The following is an 18,814-nucleotide window of genomic DNA, read 5'->3' on the forward strand; positions in this document are numbered from 1 at the left end:
CATGTGGAAAATCCTTGGACAAGTTGCTAAAGTCCCCAGGTGTGCAAGGGGCATGTACCTTTACCAAACCTCCGGCATCATGTGCCCCAACTCCTGGGATCTGTCTCAATGGGAATTGGAATTGTGTGCTTGTTATGTTAACTATTCTGCCTGCACTGGCATGGGAAGGGCTTAAAATGGTGGGAACAGACGTGTACTTACTTGCCCGGCGTGGACGTGCACTCCTGGGGTCTGCTGCTGCATTTACTCACCTGTTGTTAGCAGGTTTTGGGTCTGCGTCTGTTGTGCAACGCGAGCTTGCTCTGCTCCTGTGGCGGCGCATGCAGCGTCGCGGTGTAAATTTGCGGTAGTGTACAATTGTGGATGAAAACACTGAGTAAAAGCCACATTATCCAAGGCCTGATGTCCCCACATTAGTTGTTTTCTCTGGAAAAACGAGCCAAATTTGAAGCTTTATGCATTTTGCTTTATTTGAAGAAAGTCCTAGATTTGTTTAAACATCATCTTGCTGAGTGTTTCCACTGCAGAACTGAGCTTCATCTCCCCCAACCTTTTATCCATCGCATTCTAGACTATCATAGATCTGGTTGAAGGGCTCCTTCCTCTCCGGCGTCTTACCTCTGGAATTCATTTCCTACTCATTTTGGAGACTAAGGGGCTCATTATAAGTTCCCCGGTCTGGAAAAGATGGCGGATAAAATGCCCCTAATTCCATCACCAGCATTGTTTCCATATCAAGGAAACACAAGGTTTCCGGTGTGGGCAGTGATTTGCCGGCAGTCCTGACCTGCCAGGAGTTCAGGCCCCAGCAGGCAAATAAATGCGGGAATCACTGCCACTGGTCCAACCGGTGCCAGGAATTACGGCAATCCCATCCCACCTATGGAGTCCTGGAATGGGAATTTACCGGCATCTCTGCCACCCGTATTATTCCGGTAATACCGGGCTAACGGGCGGCGGAAACAGTAAGGCAGTTTTGCGGGTATCCCGCCAGCATTACCGGTGGGATACCGGCAAAACTGTAATGAAGGCAATCTAACTTCTAATTTCTGACTATCTATTCTGGAAATTGTGAAGTCCTGTCTTTTTACCCAGACTTGCAATATCGGCTTAGTTTGCCAGTCTCAGGAGATTATTCTTTTCACTTTTATAAGTGATCTACACCACAACAAAGCTGTAACCCCCAGTTTAAATCGAGAGTCAGAATCATGGGAATCCGAGTCTTTCCTAGATTCCCTATGCTGTAGATTTCTGGCTGTTACAATGAGATGGTCAATCTGGACTGTGTTGTTCGCCAGGAAGTAGGGCTGGGCCAGATTACGGCGGGAAACTGAATTGGTGAAATTCACTGACATTTCCATTCTGTCCGCTAGGCTGTTTTCCACCTTTTCCACCACATATTTTGTCGGTTTTCCTTTTGTGCAGATGTTTTGTTTATCCCTGAAATTTCATGTTTTTGGTCCTAAACATAAATAAAATGAAATTTCGAGAAAAAACTAAATTTAAATTGGAAACATACCCAGAACGTATTTCTTCCAAAAACAATATTTTGGGAAACAAGATTTTGGGTGGAAAAAGGTCAGGAACTGGCAAATTAAATCTCCAAGAGAAATTGGGAGATCAGGCAAAATCTGGTCAGTTTTCACTGTGGAAGGAATGGAGCCATTTAGCCCAACCCTACCAGGGATTCTGAATGAAGATTTGTGACTCTTTGTTTTTGGCATGGAGTTCTTCCTAGGAACTATTTTGAGGATAGCTTCAAGGTGTTATTTGAACATTCTCTCCCATTTAAAGTCGGTGATTTTTATGGAGAGTCTTGTAATGGATTATTCAATTTTAAGAAGACATGTTAGTGTTGGTCTGTGCTACCACTGCCTAACGCATGTTCATTAAGCCTACGCCCAAGATACATGCCAGCACTGCCATTGCAAAAGATACTTGTATGATGACTGTTCCCACACTATATGCCTGAATTATGCCACTGCAAACCTGATTTGCATATGGTCTTTCCCCTACTGTAATGGCTTGGCAGGCAATGCCAGAGGTAAAGATTCAGTCTAAACCTTCCAGCCATCACCTCTTTGTTTTTACTTTGTCACCCCGAGTGAGACGGGTATGCCCAGACGTGGATCCCTGGCCTAGAGACCCAAGCTACTCCTCACTGGTGACGCCCAATTAGGCCAAAACATGTTTGGGGATGCTTGTGGTCTCCTGCAGAAGAGATGTGACTTAGCAGTTCCGGCTGGACTGCTCCTTCAGTCTAAACCTGTCAGCCATCACCTCTTTGTGACTGCAAGAAGATATGGTAATGCTGCCTGTGCCATTATATGCCAGTATTGCGATTCTATCTGTGTTTTAAGACTAGTTACTTTGACCTCTGTTTGGTCAACTCCTGCAGCTTGCATGAAATTCTTTTTTTTGAGGAACCACGTATGCTTTTGTTTCACCCCGCAATGTCACTTCACCCTCTCCCACCCCACAATCATGTTTTGAGAGCTACAGGAGTCCATCGAAGAGAGGTTAAAGGAACTGCACTGCAAAAAACGGTTTATAGTAACTTTTTCAAACGTTACATTTTCGAAATGCCATTTTTTCAACACCAAAATGCAGAAAAAAAATGTGAATGTTTTTTTCTTAATTTTATTTATTTAAATGGGGGGTTCCCCCAACCCCCCTGTTTTTTTTTATTGATACTTTTTTTAAATAACGAAACAAAAAGAAAATATATAAAACAAACAAAAATAAATTCAGATTCTTTTTCGCCATTTCTTTTTCGACAAAATGGCATTTCGAAAATGTGTTTTCGAAAATTTGACTGGATACCAAAAACCCCCACAATATTGGCCCTTTAAGAACCCACTCACGTTAGCTATGGCCGAATAAGTGCAGCTTTGCCACTTTAAACACACTAATAATGCCACAAATTGACTCTGTAAGAAGTAATGTTCATATTGGCTGGCCAGTGCATGTGCGAGGAATTCACATCTGACAAGGATATAGAAGCCCTGGCCTTTTTGATTTTTATTAATTAATAAAATGATGTAGGTAATACATTCTCAAACATATCCCCCTTTCATTAAGATACATTCCAAACGCATAATGGCACATGTGCCCTGCAGCAGCAGTCTCCTGATCTGCAGTCACCGCTCTACAGTAGCACAATACACATTCAAAGGCCAGAGGGGCCCTTTTGACAGCTGCTGTGACAGCCAAGTCACTGCAGCCCAGAGGGTACACCAAAACCTGTACCTCTGTTCTATACCACACACTTATAATGAACTATCATCCTGCTTTGGGGTATGGTGGTTGGTAGTTCACATACGTTTTCATGCCACATCTGATCTGTATCATATATTGTATTTCACTGTATTGTATGGGCATTTGTAGAGTGCGGACTAAGGCCAAACAGCATCTGGGTGCTAAGCAACACAAATAAAACAGCTGAGGTCACCTGCAGGAAATCAATTATATGTTTTCAGCATACAAATGCTAACACTGTAAGCCCAGGGCAGCCATGGACAGGATGTGTATATTCTTCATAGGTTAGCTGTCTCTGCTGTAACCAGCAGGACAATAGCCAGTGGGAGCTGCCTCTCTTTTGATCCTTAGTGAGGTCAGTTAACAACTCTCTCCAGCAGGACAGCTCTCAATCGGAGCTGTCCAGGGAAACAGGAATCAAAGGGCACATCCATTTTGCTTTACTCTATACCCCTCTTCGTTCCTATCTCTTACACTTCCTTTAGCACAATACACTTTGGGTATGATGCAATAAGGCAAATACCACGTGTTACCTTGAGCAAGAATAGGACCCCATCAAAGCAGGCTTGATATATGATGTGATATGATATTTTATTTGTATCACCCTCATACACAAGTGTTTCAGAGCGCGACAAGACACGGGAGGGGAACAAGGGAGAACAAAACAACGATGCAAGTGCATGGTAAAGGGAAAGGGGAAATTGCATGGGAGGGGGAGAATGGAAAGTGCAGAGCAGAGGATAAACAGATACACAATAATAAATACAAATAAAATAGATAATGGAGCAATAAACAGGGGTAGTGCAGCCAGCAAGTGGCAAGTGCTGTGTTTGCAGTAGCAGAACTGGGTAAGTCTGATAAGTGCATAAGAAGAAGGAAAAGGGGGTATGGGGGACTTTATGGGTACAGATACAGTCCTGAGTGCAAGGGGTGGCTGGGAGGCAGTGCAGAAGGGTGGCAGGATGAGCAAATAACTGGGCCAAGGGGACAGAGGGTGGCCAGATGCACAGTGCCAAGAGAGAGCAGATCAGCAAGGGAGAGGGGGACCAAAGGCAGATGCAAAGAGGAAGATCTTGAGGTGCTTCCGGAACCGGAAATGGTTCTCCTCAAGTTCTAGAGTGCCAGGGAGGCTGTTCCAGAGGGAGGCCCCGGCCGAAGACAGAGATCTACCCCCAGCTCGTTTCTTTGAGAAACAACTGACCCTGAAGGAGTTAGAGGTAGAGGAGCGAAGAGCTCAAGAGGGGAGGTATTTTCAGATGGATAGCTGAAGGTATTTTGGACCCAGGTCTCAGAAAGCCTTGTAGACAATGCAGAAGGTTTTAAATGTAATCCTTGCATCCACTGGGAGCCAATGGAGAGATTTCAGAGCTGAGAGATACGATCCCAGGTCTTGAGGCCAAGGACAAGTCTCGCAGTCCTGTTATGGATTAATTAAATGGGCGGAGAGTAGAGGCAGGTAGATTTAGAAAGAGGCTGTTACAATAATCCAACGCAGAGGGAACCAGAGCTTGGGAGACAGTGAGCTTCTGGGGGAAGGAGAGGAAAGGAAGAGTGCCTCTGAAGAGGTCTAATAGTAAGTTTGACTTTTTAGATACCTCAGAGATGTGGGCGGAGAAGGAAAGTGTGGAGTCAAAGATGACCCCAAGGTTCTTAGCCTCGCAGGTGGGGGTAGGAGGAGGGCCAAGGGAGGCCGGCCAGAGAGTGAGGGGAAAGGATGGAGAAGGGTTGCCGATGAGGAGGATCTCTGTCTTCCTGGCATTCAGACAAAGATCATTGGCGGCACACCAATCTTGAATGGCAGTTAGGCAATCAGCGATGAGGGAGGGAGAGGAGGTGGCCGAGGGCAGCCTGAAAATGAGTTGAGTGTCATCAGCGTAGCACTGGAAATTTGAGCATAGAGTGGCAATGCAGTGGGCCAGATTTGCCAGGTATTGGTGAAATACCAGGGCGACAGGTTAGACCCCTGGGGAACACCAGAGGCAGAAAGGATGATAGAGGATAGGAAGGACCCCAGTTGAACCTGGGAGGGTCGATCAAAGAGGAAAGAGGTCAGCCAGACCAGAGCCTGATCAGTGATACCCAGGTTATCACAGGGACGGTTGAGCAGGATGGTATAGTTGACTGTGTTGAAGGCAGAAGAGAGATCGAGTAGGATGAGGACAGAGGGAATGTTAGAGTCAAGATCGGAGAGCAAATCTTCACGGATATTCAGGAGAGCAGTTTCTGTGCTTCTGACTGCTCTGAAACCAGACTGGTGGTCATAGAGACAGCCAACAGAATCAGAATGAAGGTTAAGCTGAGAGATGGCCAGCTTTTTAAGGAGTTTGACCAGAAAGGGAGTAATGGAGATTGGTGATGGTTAGCCGGACAGGAAGGATCAGCCTTGGGTTTCTTAAGAAGAGGATGCACAAGGGAGTGTTTCAGAGGGCAGTGGAAGAATCGTGAAGCAAAGGAATGGTTGAAAAAATCAGCAAGGGCTGGAACCAGGGTGTCCATTTGGTCCTTGATGGTTTTAGAGGAACAGGGATGAACCTGTTTTGACGAGGCTTTCATAGATCTGACTTGTCTAGCGACCTCATCAGGGAAGAAGAGAGGAAAGGAACAGAAGGAGGGAGGGGGGCTGCTTAATGGGGGGTCAGCAAGCAAAGACTGAGGGGGAATAGGAGGGGTAGGGGAGGAGAGGGTGGACAATATGTCCTGGGTTTTGAGATAAAGTGAGAGGCAAGGTCATTGCAGAGAGCTTGGGAGGTAAGAGGAGGGGTAGAGACTGCAGCAGGGTTGCCAGCTCCTTGCAGATTTTGAAGAGTTCAGCCGAGTTGTTAGATGCCACAACGACACAGGCTTGAATGTGGACTCTCTTCTTGGTGCGGACAGAGAGTCGGTATTGACTTTGGAGCAGGCGACAGGACAGTTTGTCAGAGGATGAACTGGAAGCCCTCGATTTCCTCTCAGCCACGCTACACTGCGTTTAAGTGTAGCTAGATCGGAGTCATACCAGGAATTGCACTTGGCTTTGGACTTCAAACGGATCATCATAACAGGGGCAAGAGCATCAAGAGTATCAGAAATTAAAGATTAGAGCAGAGACAGGGCTGTGCCAGTGTGTGAGTCAGTATGAGGTGGGGGAAGGTGGGGGCCAAAAATGTATTAAAAAACACATATAACAACTTAAACACTAGTAGCTGATAATATCTGACTGCTGCATAGCTGGTGGGGAAGAGTGATCTTATCAAGCTTTTTGTCAGAAAGCCCGCCGATACAGGGGTTTAACCCCGGCCATGATACTTAATATAATTCTAATGATAATGGTATTACAATGGGTTTTGAATCGGAATACAACTAATGTTATGAAAATATTACTTTACTCAGAGCAAACGTGTGATTGTGCTTTATGGGTTCTTGTAGATCCCAGTCTGTACTTTCTTAACTGGATTCATGTTTCAGCACCTACAACATCTCCAGCCACAGTATCGACTCCAGTCACAGCATCGACTCCAGTCACAGCATCGACTCAAGTCACTGCATCGGCTTCAGTCACTAAGCCTACTCCAGTGACAGGTAACTATCATACTCCTTTTATTTAAAGAGTAACAATACAATCTTTTTTCTTTTCCCTTAATGCGTCACGAGTTTCTTTGTATTCCTGATGTTGCAGCAGTGACCTGCCGTTGCCAGGCCACTGGTGAATGGCTTTTTTATCATGTATGTGCCCAGGAAGAGGGAATGTGCCCAAGTAATGCAATGAGTCACATTCGAAACCTAGAGATGCCACAATTTTAGACTCATCACTAATGCCCCATTTCAAAATGGCCGCCATTCAGCTCCAAGAAATTTTACAATGCAAAACAATCCTACACTCAAGGCAATCTGGTTTCAGGCCAAATCACGGCACATATACTGCCTTACTAGATCTCCTATCACAAATGCTTAGCATTATGGCTAAAAGCAGACATGGCCTACCAGATTACTATACCTGGCTTCTGCATTTGACCTTCTCAACCATGAACAGCTACTACAAACTCTAACCATCACAGGTTGGTGCTCCTAGAGTGCAGTAAATTGGATTTGTTCTTTCATAAAGAATAGGATATCCCGGGTGCAACGGGATAGCGCTATATCTGATCCAGAGGAAATGACCTGTGGAGTCCCTCGAGGGGCATGCCTCTCTCCAGCTGTATTTAATATTTACAGCAAAACCCTCTCTGATATGCTCACAGATATGGGGGTACAATTCAACAACTACACGGACGACACCCAGCTACTGATGGAACTGAGTGGAGACTATATCAAAGACCTTGCAGACTTACACTCATTTGCAAGTTGATTGGTTGCTGGATGTCGTCCAACTGGATGTGTTTGAATTGATTAAAAACCAAGCTTCTGATCTTTGGATCCTCCCAGGCAAGATCTAAACTTTTGATCGCACTTGAACATAAATAGCAAGAAGATAGCAGTAACCGAAATAGTGAAAACACTGGGCATGTACTTTGAAGCTTCTTTGAGAACAGAGCCCCAATGCCGAAAACACAGAGAAAAGCTCATAATATCACCTAAGACTTCTGAGACAAATCAAACCATTTGTCTTTAGCAAAAATTGTGAAACCTTAGTGAGGGCAACAATCATGCCTGGAATCGATTATTGCAATGCACTTCTGTGCGTATCTAGCAAAGGCAGTATCCAATAACTGTCAAAAATATCCCAAGAAGAGAACATGTGCAAATCATAGGAAGGGTCTCCACTGACTCCCTGTAACAGCCAGAGTTCAATTCAAAATAAACACCCTGATCCATAAGTGCCTCTATGGTACAGCCCCCTCCTATTTGAAAGAATGCCTGGTGTAAAATGAACCCCAAAGAAACTTACGCTCCAGGAGCACCCCTCGCCTGGTATGCCCGCGTATTAAACGGGCAAGAGGGACCTTCTCTGCTCAAGCAGCGCTCACATGGGGATCACTGCCCGTGGATCTACGGCAGGCAAGAGATCTCTCCATTTTTAAGAGACGGTAGACTGACTTATTCAAGTGATCTCTAAACCCCCAACCGCCTGCCTGATCCCTTTTGTCTTGTCTCCTCTTTGATGTTGTATCGTGTAAATGTTTGCCTTGATGCCTGTGGGCTTTCAGAGCATTACTAATAAATAAATAAAATACATGAAAAGTTATGGAAGTTCAGATTTTGCTGGAATGTTCAGTTGCCCTCCAAATTTGGTGAACTTTCAAGGCCAAGGTCAAAGGTTGCAATGAAAACTTCATGTTCCTACGAACATTGTAATGTGGGCTGAACTATCAAGAACCATAGAGTTGGGTAACCATACACATTGATTACCAGTGTCAAGATGCTCAGCTGGTGATGTATAAATACACCTGTTATATGATGTTAACTAAGGCGTCACTACCACAACATCCTATTATTCTAGGGTGGTGGTTACCACCCTATAGTTAAGGTGAAACCAATGAATATTTGACCTTTGCAAACATTCTATTACCAATAGGTTCTGTCTCGTTGGGCGTATCTGGCTGAACCTTTCCCAAAAATTGCCAGTCGTGGGACCACAGCAAAGCAAATTGGGGAAAAGTTATGATATGATATGATATGATATGAGATGATATTTGATTTCTATCACACTCATACACAAGTATTTCAGAGCGTGACAAGGCAAGGGAAGGGGAACCTGGGACAACAAAACAACGATCTTACCAGGCTCAGTGACACCGAGAATGCGCAAGTGCACGGGAGATGGGAGTGGAAAAGTGCATGGAAGAGGGGAGAAATGGAGAGTACAAAGCAATGGAGAAACAGATACATTTGAATACATTAATAAATAATAAAGTCAACCAACAATAGTAGTGCAGCCAGCAAGAGGCAAGTGCTGGGTTTAAGGCAGCAGACAGGGTAGGTCTGATAAGTGCAGGAAGAAAAAAGGGGGCACTGTATGGGTACAGATACAGACCGCAGTGCAAGAGGCAGCCCGGAGGCAGTGCGGGAGGGTGGCAGGTTGAGCAGGTACCTGGGCCCGGAGGACAGAGGGTGGCCAGGTGTACAGTGTCGAGGGAGAACAGAATCAGCAGGGGAGAGGGGGCGAAAGCAGAAGCAAAGAGGAAGGTCTTGAGGTGCTTTTGGAACCAGAGCTGGTTCTCCTCAAGTTTTAGAGTGGCATGGAGGCTGTTCCAGAGGGAGGCCCCAGCTGAAGACAGAGATCTACCTCCAGCTCGTTTCTTTGAAAAATGACTGACCCTGAGGAAGTTAGAGGTAGAGGAGAGGCGAGTTCGAGAGGGGAGGTATTTGCAGAGGGATAGCTGAAGGTATTTTGGACCCAGGTCTCAGAAAGCCTTCTGGACAATGCAGAGGGTTTCAAATGTAATCCTTGCATCCAATGGGAGCCAATGAAGGGATTCCAGAGCTGTAGAGATACGATCCCAGGGGTGGGGCCAAGGACATGTCTTGCAGTCCTGTTCTGGATTAGTTGTGAAGGCCGGAGATTGGAGGCAGGTAGATTTAGAAATAGGCTGTTACAGTAGTCCAACCTAGAGAGAGCCAGAGCTTGGGAGACGGTGAGCTTCTGGATTAAGGAGAGGAAAGGCAGAGTACCTCTGAGGAAATGCAATAGGAAGTTTGACTTTTTAGAGACATCAGCAATGTGGGCGGAGAAGGAAAGTGTGGAATCAAAGGTGACCCCAATGTTCTTAGCCTCGAAGGTGGGAATAGGAGGCAGGGCCAAGAGAGGCCGGCCAGAGAGTGAGGGGAAAGGATGGTGAAGGTAAATCGATGAGGAGGATCTCCGTCTTGCTGGCATTCAGACAAAGATCATTGGCGGCACACCAATCTTGAATGGCAGTTAGGCAATCAGAGATGACAGAGGGCAGCCTGAAAATGAGTTGTGGTGTTGTCCGCATAGCACTGGAATTTTGAGTACAAAATGGCAATACAGTGGGCGAGAGTTGCCAGGTATTGGTTGAAAAGCCAGGGCAAGACGTTAGACCCCTGGGGAACACCACAAGTGGAGAGGAAAATCGATTATAGGGAGGACCCAAGTTTGACCTGGGAGGGTTGATCAGAGAGGAAAGTTGCTGAACGGTTCAAAGATTATTAAGCATTAACAAATGTTGTTCTATGCAGTGCCCATTCATTTGCCTAATGGCAAAAATGGCATATTTTAGACGCATTCACAGTGAAAGCCACTGTGTGGATTTACACGAAAAAGGAAACAAGTAGGACAGAGGGATGTAGTTGTGCCTTTTGGTGGTTTGGTATAAATCGGTCCAATACTTTTAATTTGATGGAGGAAAGGGTGCCCTAGGGATCAAAAGTCTTCAAGTATCTCACATGATACATTTCTTGAAGCTTAAGGAGTGCTTCCCTCCAGAAATAGAATGTCACTGCCATCTTTGATGATTGTGAGAATTTGCTTTGGAAAAATAATTTGGTCTGCAGGCCACAAAATCGGAAGCCCCACGCCCAACACTTTCCACTTCTGGGCGCAACCTTTTGTGCGCAAGTCTTCCGTCTTTGTGGCCTACTGACCGCGAACCGACTGATAAATCAGTGTATGTTCCTATTATATACAAAAAAAGTGAACAGGTAGCTTAAATGGAGATTTAGTTTGCTATGTTAATGTACATTCTTTTTAATCTCAAACAGTAATCTACACGCTGCAATAGACTGTCTACTATAGAACATTAACCAACCTATTCAAGTTATCATTTTAGAACTATAAAAAACAATTATGTTTCAGAATTTTAAAAAAAACTGCAGAAAGTTCAGGGAAAAGTTAAAGAACATTTGGCAAGATTCACTAATTAGATAAACAGGTTCTACAATAAATGTATCAACTGGATTAATATTCAACTACTGCTTTTACCAACATATATTTTAGCATTTTTACTGATGATGCTAGTTTTGATAAAAAGTTCATTATTTAGAGAAATTATTTTGTCTTTTTTAGTTGAACTTTGAGAATACATGTCTGCATATAGAAACTATTCTTTTTTTTTTCCTTATGAATTTAGATTTGTAAACGTTGGTGAAATCGTTTCCTCAGGACAGTAGAAATTGGCTTGTATTCATTGTGAAAGATAGAGAGAGAGAGAGAGAGAGAGAGAGAGAGAGAGAGAGAGAGAGAAAGAAAGAAAGAAAGTGGACATATGGATAGGGAAAAGGAAGACACATAGATCAGACAAGACAATGGCGCAGAGTGTTAGGGAGAATTCTCTGTTTAGGCTGAATTTCCTAACCTAGTGAGTCCCCCAGCAGCTTTGCTGGATTTCTGGAGTTTGTTTTTTCCATCCTGCCAAGAGTGAGACTCTTTTTCCTCCCACTCTTGGACATGAATGTGTGTAATTCCTTTGTATATCCATGTGTTCTATGGGCTATGGTGTCTTTTACTCCATAGAGTCTCATATGTTTTTCTATGTGTGTTACACCGCACCCTATGTGCCGTAACACTGGGGCATCCTAGCGGACCTCCACCATAGACTCCATACCCGGGGACTGACTACTGTCTCCCCGGGCATGTAAAGTCACCATTGGCCTTACTAGACCTAAATTTACCAACAGAACTAGTACAAACCATCTTATTGTGGACGTGCTAGTAGGGGTAATTCGATTACTCCTAGATCTGTTACTCGAGGGGGCACTGTCCCGTCCCCCCTCGTCGAGTTTTGGCTGGTGGCAGTGGAAACTACTTGTTATGTTCGACCCCGAACATAACCCTATGGGATCCGTCCCATTGTTGGAGATTGATACTTTTCCTCGTTAATCTCTAACGTACCACCGGTCTACTTATCTTAAATAAGTTTATCGGATAGTATTTTCTGCCAGAACTCAGTTTTTAAAATGGCGTCTATATTTGCCTCTGTGACTCCTAAATCAAAGGTTGAGCCCTTTCTTCCACTTTTGGCGGGCCTCTGGACAGAGATCCTCCAAAGTGGTGCCATTCTGTCTGGGTTACCACAGGGGTGTGGGAGGTGGTTTAGGCACCCTGGACCGAGTTGCCTTGCCAACTCCGGTCGCACTCTGGTGTGATTGGCCCAAGTTGTGAGCCTCCCCGCTCACCACTTAGTGTGTGTTGATTGACAACTAGGCTGAATGAATGGGGGTTTTCTGCTTAAAGGCGGGGCTTTTGGGACTTCAGAAGTCGCCACAGGACCTAAGAATCCGACGAGGGTAACGCTGAGGCGACCTACACGACGACACTCCCGGTGGAGCCCTGCGGAACCGACTCACCACTTCCCGACGACAGAGGAGATCTCCCTGCCGGAGAGTCTCTTCCCCTGACTGGTGGGAACAACCAGTCCCCTTTTCCTTTTTCTTCGCCTCAGGACGCAGTGGTCGAATTGCCCCTGCAGAGCACCTCGGCAACCGGATAGCCACTACCCCTGTACCGCGACCAAAAGGTGGTGCCTTGTGACGGAGCACTCCGTGGCTGGTCTCTTCCCTGGTAGTGCACCGGACTTCACTTTTCTTCGACGACAAGATCATCTCTACTCTTGGCAAAGACCAGACGTGCATACACCACCAGGAACAACTGCCCCCGCCGGAGCTGTCTCTCCACAAACAAGGTACCGTGTCAGCCTGGCTTCCCTTTCAGCCGGATCGAGTGAGGTGTCTTAATCCTCGCCTTTTCATTGGGTTGCCTCCAAGCTTTCTTTAACGTGTGGTTCTGAACTGGTTCCAAACTTTCCAATAACAATTTGCTATACGGGCTCGAACGCATTTCCACAAAGAGACTTTTTGGGACAAATCGCCTTGCCTCTCTCCGAGCGGGCCTGGCCTCTGAACTTTATGATCTATTGTGGTTCTTGTCTTCTTGCCTTGCATTTTTTTCCCGTAAATTATTGAACTGCGTTGACTTCGTAACCTGCCTAGTTTTTTTCCGTCCCATCCTAACTGATATTAGAGTGCCATCTAGGTTGAGGTTTACACCTCTGTCTGAAAATAAGTGATACCGGTAGAGCCTAGACTTGTCGAAATATTGTTAGGGGGATTGATCGTTTTCTACTTCGTAGATTAATTGTGTTTGAAGTGTTTGCCGTGATAGTGCCATAGTGTTTTCCATAGATGTTCCATTATAAATAAATACCTTAATATCTTTACACTGAGCCTCGTTGCGTGTTTACTTGTCTTACTGCGAAGAATTGCCCTATATTGTATACTCCACATACTGCTTAACTCTTCTTGAGAGAAGTCTGACTGCTCAGCCACAGCTACCAAGTGAATCTGTGTGGTACAGACTGCTACCAAGTGGGTTTACTGCCAAACACCTGTAGTCCTAAATCTTTTGCAGTGGTCCAAGAGGGAACTGCACAGGTTTCCGCCTAACACTGGTGTACAGCGGTGGGATTTGTATCGAGTATACAGTTTAGAGTGCTTTTCGACACTTTAGGATAACTAACCACGAAGCTTAGCACTAAAAAGCAACTTTCAAAAAACATGTCTACGATGGAAACTTACAGTCAAGAATCCTTCTCAGGTGAAAAAACTGAGAGTTTGCGAGCTCTCTGTAGGCAAGAGAATCTTTCTGTAAGAGGCAAGAAGTTAGAACTAATAGAGAGTTTGCTGACGAACCAAAGACTGGGTACTGGTTCAGAGGAGCCAATTTCTCCAGCAAATGTAGATAACAGTGATGGTGTTGATCTGAATCGTAATTCTGATGATAGCGATGAAGAGGCTGACGAGGACGGAGAGGCTAACGAAACTGTCTACCCTACTCCTCTACCTGCCTTACCAGCTGTGCCTATGGGGCCCATACCAGGTCCCACAAGTAACCCTGCTTATTTTGAACTTGAAAAAATGAAGCTCGAATTAGAATACAAACGGTTCTTGGCTCAATCTGAATGAAACCAAGAGCTCGAGTTCAGACGGATGAATGCCCAGGCTGAGCAGAAGCAAGCTGAGTTAAGACTCAGAGAAATAGAACTTAATCACGAGTTAGAGATGAAAAAGTTGTCTATAGAAAATGCTTCTCTCTCCTCTGGTTCCTCTAGGAGCTCCAGTCCCAAAAGACCCCGGATGCCGAAGGAATTAGTGGGTATGTATGAACCGAGATTGGATGTGTTGGATTGGTTAAAACTGTTTGAGTACAATCATGGGCTCCAGGACATCACTGGGAATGATTTACTTCCCTGGTTGTTCTCTAGGCTCCCTCCTGTTGCGACTGATGTGGTAATGGAGTTGGGGGAGGCGGATAAGACGGATTACGAAAGTGTGAAACTAGCTTTGATAGCTAGATTCGGGAAGACCCCTTCCCAGTATCTTAAGAGGTTTAGAACCCTCAAAAAGCATGATGGTTCCCCTTGGGCTACCTGGGTGAGTGAAGGGTTGAAAAACTTAGAGGGATGGATTAAGGGTTACAAAGTGAACACTTATGAGGGTATGAAGAATCTTTTTATGTTGGAAACTATTTATGATTCCTGTTCTCCCGAGCTCAAACAGCACTTGGCTGATTCGAAGGAATTGGATTCCTGGACGCTAGCTAGGGCTGCTGACTTGTGGGTTGCCAACAGGGCTACTCACAAGGATTCTGGGGTAACTCAGAAGAAGGATGAGGGAAAACAGCCTAAAAAAGACTCAAAAGAGAATTCGAATAACTCAAATTCCAAAGAGGGCCCCAAACAAAACCAGAAGGGTAAGCCACCGGGAAAACCACAGCAGCATAGTGTGTCTTCTGGTGCCAAACCGGAAGGAGGTCAGAACAAGCCACCATTCCAAAAAGCATTCGGTAAATGCTTTGTTTGTGGCTCGACTGACCACGTGAAAGGAGATCCCAGATGTAAGGGTAAACCTTCAGGGGTCCAGCTTGTCTCCTTAGCCTTCGCTCCAGAGGAGGAAGTCCAAATGGCAAGTGGAAACTTTCTACTGCTAGCTGACAAACCCATTGGAGTTTCAGCCAGCGTTTGTTTAGTATCTCTGGGGTTGTGGGAACAACAGAATTAAGATGTCTATAATTCTATCCCCGATAATACTAAAGAGTATTATAAGGACAGTGTCCAGGTGAATGGTCAGGAGACTCCTGCCATTAGGGACACTGGGGCCAGCATAACTGTGGTGGATAAATCGTTTTTTCAGGCTGAGGATGTTGCTAAGGCACCCAAACGCCTCACCAAGTTAGCTGGAGGGCCTGTGCAGATGCTTCCCCAATTATCAGTTCTCATCCAGTGTAACGACATGACTGTGAAGATACCTGTCAGCATACAGAGTGAGGTACCAGGACGCGTACTGTTGGGTAACGATTTGAAAACTCTCGGAGTTGTATCGCATACTCCCAGACCTCCTAGTAAACGGTTACAGGAGCTAACCAGACCCGCAAGAGAGGTCGGTACTCTCCAGGAGATGATGAAGAAAGAGATGAAGAAAGAGATCACTCCTGCTCCACTGGAATTGTCGGCAGCTGTCTCCAAGAAATCCAAAGTGAAAGGGAAACCTAAGACTTCTATCCCGAAACCAGCAGCCAACATTTCAGTGCAGCCAACACGGACTTCCCCGCGGTTGTCCAAAGTTGCACCCGTAACTCCACCTCCAGCTGAGGCTGAGAGGGAGGTACAACCCTGTGTGGTAGAATTAGACTCTGAGGAAGAGCTAATGGAAGGCCAGGAACTCATTGGAGATCAGGATCCTGTTGACCATCCTGAGCTGCAGTCTTTACTGGCAGAAGGTGGACCCAGCAGGGCAGACTTCAGTAAGGGACAGAGAGAATGTCCAACTCTGGAAGTTTTTCACCACCAGGCAGAAGCTCAGGCTGAAGGGCAAGAGCCTGGGAAATACAGGTTGCACTGGGAAGATGGCCTCTTCTATAGTGAACCGACCGAGTCTGCACCTGGAGACTACAAATAACTTGTAGTACCCCAAGAGAACAGACCATAGTTCTTGCAGTTAGCCCACGAGATTCCTTTGGCTGGTCACTTGAGTTTCAAGAAGACTAAGGAAAGGCTCTCTCTCTACTTCTATTGGCTGAAGATGGGGGCCGAAGTAGAAAAACACTGCAGGAGCTGCCACACCTGCCAGACCTCTGGTAAGGTTGGCTCCAAGAATTTGGCACCTTTAGTGCCTCTCCCAGTTGTGGGAGTCCCGTTTGAGAGAGTAGGGATTGCCATTGTTGGTCCCCTTGATCCTCCAACCTCCTCAGGCAACAGGTTTATACTTGTTGTAGTAGACCATGCTACTAGGTATCCTGAGGCAATTCCTATGAGGGCTGTTACAGCTCCGGCTGTGGCTAAGGCCCTCCTTGGTATTTTTACTAGGGTCGGGTTTCCTAAGGAAGTAATCTCTGACAGGGGGTCAAACTTTATGTCCCACTACATGAAAGCCATGTGGAAAACCTGTGGAGTTACTTACAAGTTCTCAACAGCTTACCACCCACAAACCAATGGGTTGGTAGAACGGTTCAACCGAACCATGAAGAGCATGATAGGTGCTTTAGAAGAACCCCTTAAGCGTAAGTGGGACCTTCTACTGCCATGCCTTCACTTTGCTTATAGAGAAGTCCCTCAGGAGGTAGTAGGTTATTCTCCCTTCGAACTTCTCTATGGAAATCCCGTCAGAGGTCCATTGGCCCTGATTAAGGAGGGGTTGGAGAGTGCTCCTTCCCCCAAGCCAGTCAGAGTGACTGACTACGTGATAGGTCTCCGGAGGAGAATGTCGCACATGATGACGGAAGCAAGCGATAACTTGAAAGCTGGACAAGCATTGGTCAAGCACTGGCACGATCAAAAGGCTAACCTGGTTGAGTTCGCTCAAGACCAGCTCGTTCTCATTATGATCCCAACAAGGCAGAGGGCCTTGCAAGATAAGTGGATGGGACCCTTCAGAGTTGTGGGTAAACTCGGAGAGGTCAACTATCTGGTGGACTTGGGCAATCCCAAGGAGGCTCCGACAGTCTTTCACACCAACCGACTCAAAGCGTATGTCTCAAGACCCGATGTAGGGGCATTGCTTCTGGCATCATCCGAGGAAGAAGAAGAGAGTGAAGCTCTTCCGGATCTCCTCAGAGGCTTACCTTTAGACGAAAAAATTGAAGGAGTAAATCTCTCCACCAATCTGACACCCGAGCAACAAGAAGAGTGCAAATCCATGTTGAATCAGTTTGCCTCTCTGTTCTCGCTTTCGCCAGGCTTGACCCCTTGGGGCCAGCACAACATACTCCCTGGTAACTGTCTGCCAGTCAAAAGCAGAGGATACCGAATGTCAGAAAACGTACGAACCCACATCAAAGGTGAGGTCAGCAAGATGCTTGATCTCGGGGTAATAGAGCCCTCTACTAGTCCATGGTCTAGCCCAGTTGTGTTAGTACCAAATGCCGGATCTAAAGAGCTTAGATTCTGCGTGGATTATAGAGTTCTGAATGCAGTCACCAAGACTGATGCCCACCCTTTGCCAAGAACAGATGAGTTGGTGGATAAACTTGGCGCCGCCAAGTTCCTCAGCACATTTGAATTGACGTCAGGCTATTGGCAAATAGCCCTGACAGACCATGCCAAGGAGAAAACTGCATTTTCTACCCCCGTTGGCTTATACCAGTTTAAGGTAATGCCTTTCGGATTGAAGAATGCACCTGCTACGTTTCAACGGATGGTAAACCAGGTTCTGAATGGGGTGGAGGACTTCTGCATGCCATACTTGGATGACATTGCAGTGTTCAGCAATTCCTGGGAACAACATGTAACCCACCTGAGAGATGTTTTGCAGGCTCTTGGACGAGCCAATCTGACCATAGAGGCGAGTAAATGCCAAATTGGACAGAGTAAGGTAGTCTACCTTGGACATGAGGTAGGAGGTGGAGAAATAAGGCCTTTGCTCAGTAAGATTGAAGCTGTGCAAAATTGGACAACACCTACTACTCAAACCCAAGTGAGAGACTTCCTAGGCCTCACTGGGTATTACAGGAATTTCATAGAGAACTATGGGACCATAGCTTCTCCACTGAATGTCATCTCCTCGCCCAAATGTCCTAAAACGGTTAAATGGAACGAGGAGTGCAATCAGGCTTTTGAAAACCTGAAAAAGGCTCTTTGCCAAGCCCCAGTACTCAGAGCTCCTGATTACCGCCAACACTTCATTGTGCAGACAGATGCTTCAAATGTAGGGATAGGTGCCGTACTCAGTCAACTGGATGGGAAAGGTAGGGAGCACCCCGTTTGCTTCATCAGCCGCAAGCTGAAGGATACTGAAACAAGGTGGGCAACAATCGAAAGAGAGTGCTTTGCTATCGTGTGGGCTCTGAAGAAGTTTAGGCCGTACTTGTATGGTTCTACTTTTGTCATTCAGACTGACCACCAACCCTTGAGATGGTTAATGCAAATGAAAGGGGAAAAACCCAAAACTATTGAGATGGTCAATCTGCCGGCAAGGGTTTGATTTCACCATTGAGCACAGGTCAGGATGTCACCACCAAAATGCTGATGGTCTCTCTAGGATGTATGTCATCGACTAGAGGTATGAGATTCATCCAGGAGTGGATTAAATCCTCCTGTCCCTTAGTCTGGGGGGGCGAGTGTTAGGGAGAATTCTCTGTTTAGGCTGAATTTCCTAACTTAGTGAGTCCCCCAGCAGCTTTGCTGGATTT

General features: G+C 45.9%; 1 protein-coding gene across 1 annotated transcript in view; it reads left to right on the top strand.

Moving 5' to 3' along the window:
• Positions 1–18,814, top strand: part of LOC138473453 (deleted in malignant brain tumors 1 protein-like) — a 79,230-nt gene that overhangs the window by 33,085 nt on the left and 27,331 nt on the right. Inside the window, exon 5 of the mRNA XM_069612104.1 lies at positions 6,664–6,816. Within this exon, the coding sequence (XP_069468205.1) occupies positions 6,664–6,816 (153 nt within the window). The remainder of the gene's footprint in view (positions 1–6,663; positions 6,817–18,814) is intronic.

The sequence above is a fragment of the Ambystoma mexicanum genome, chromosome 8, assembly GCF_040938575.1.
Source record: "Ambystoma mexicanum isolate Mex_15411 chromosome 8, UKY_AmexF1_1, whole genome shotgun sequence".
NCBI classification, from domain to species: domain Eukaryota; kingdom Metazoa; phylum Chordata; class Amphibia; order Caudata; family Ambystomatidae; genus Ambystoma; species Ambystoma mexicanum.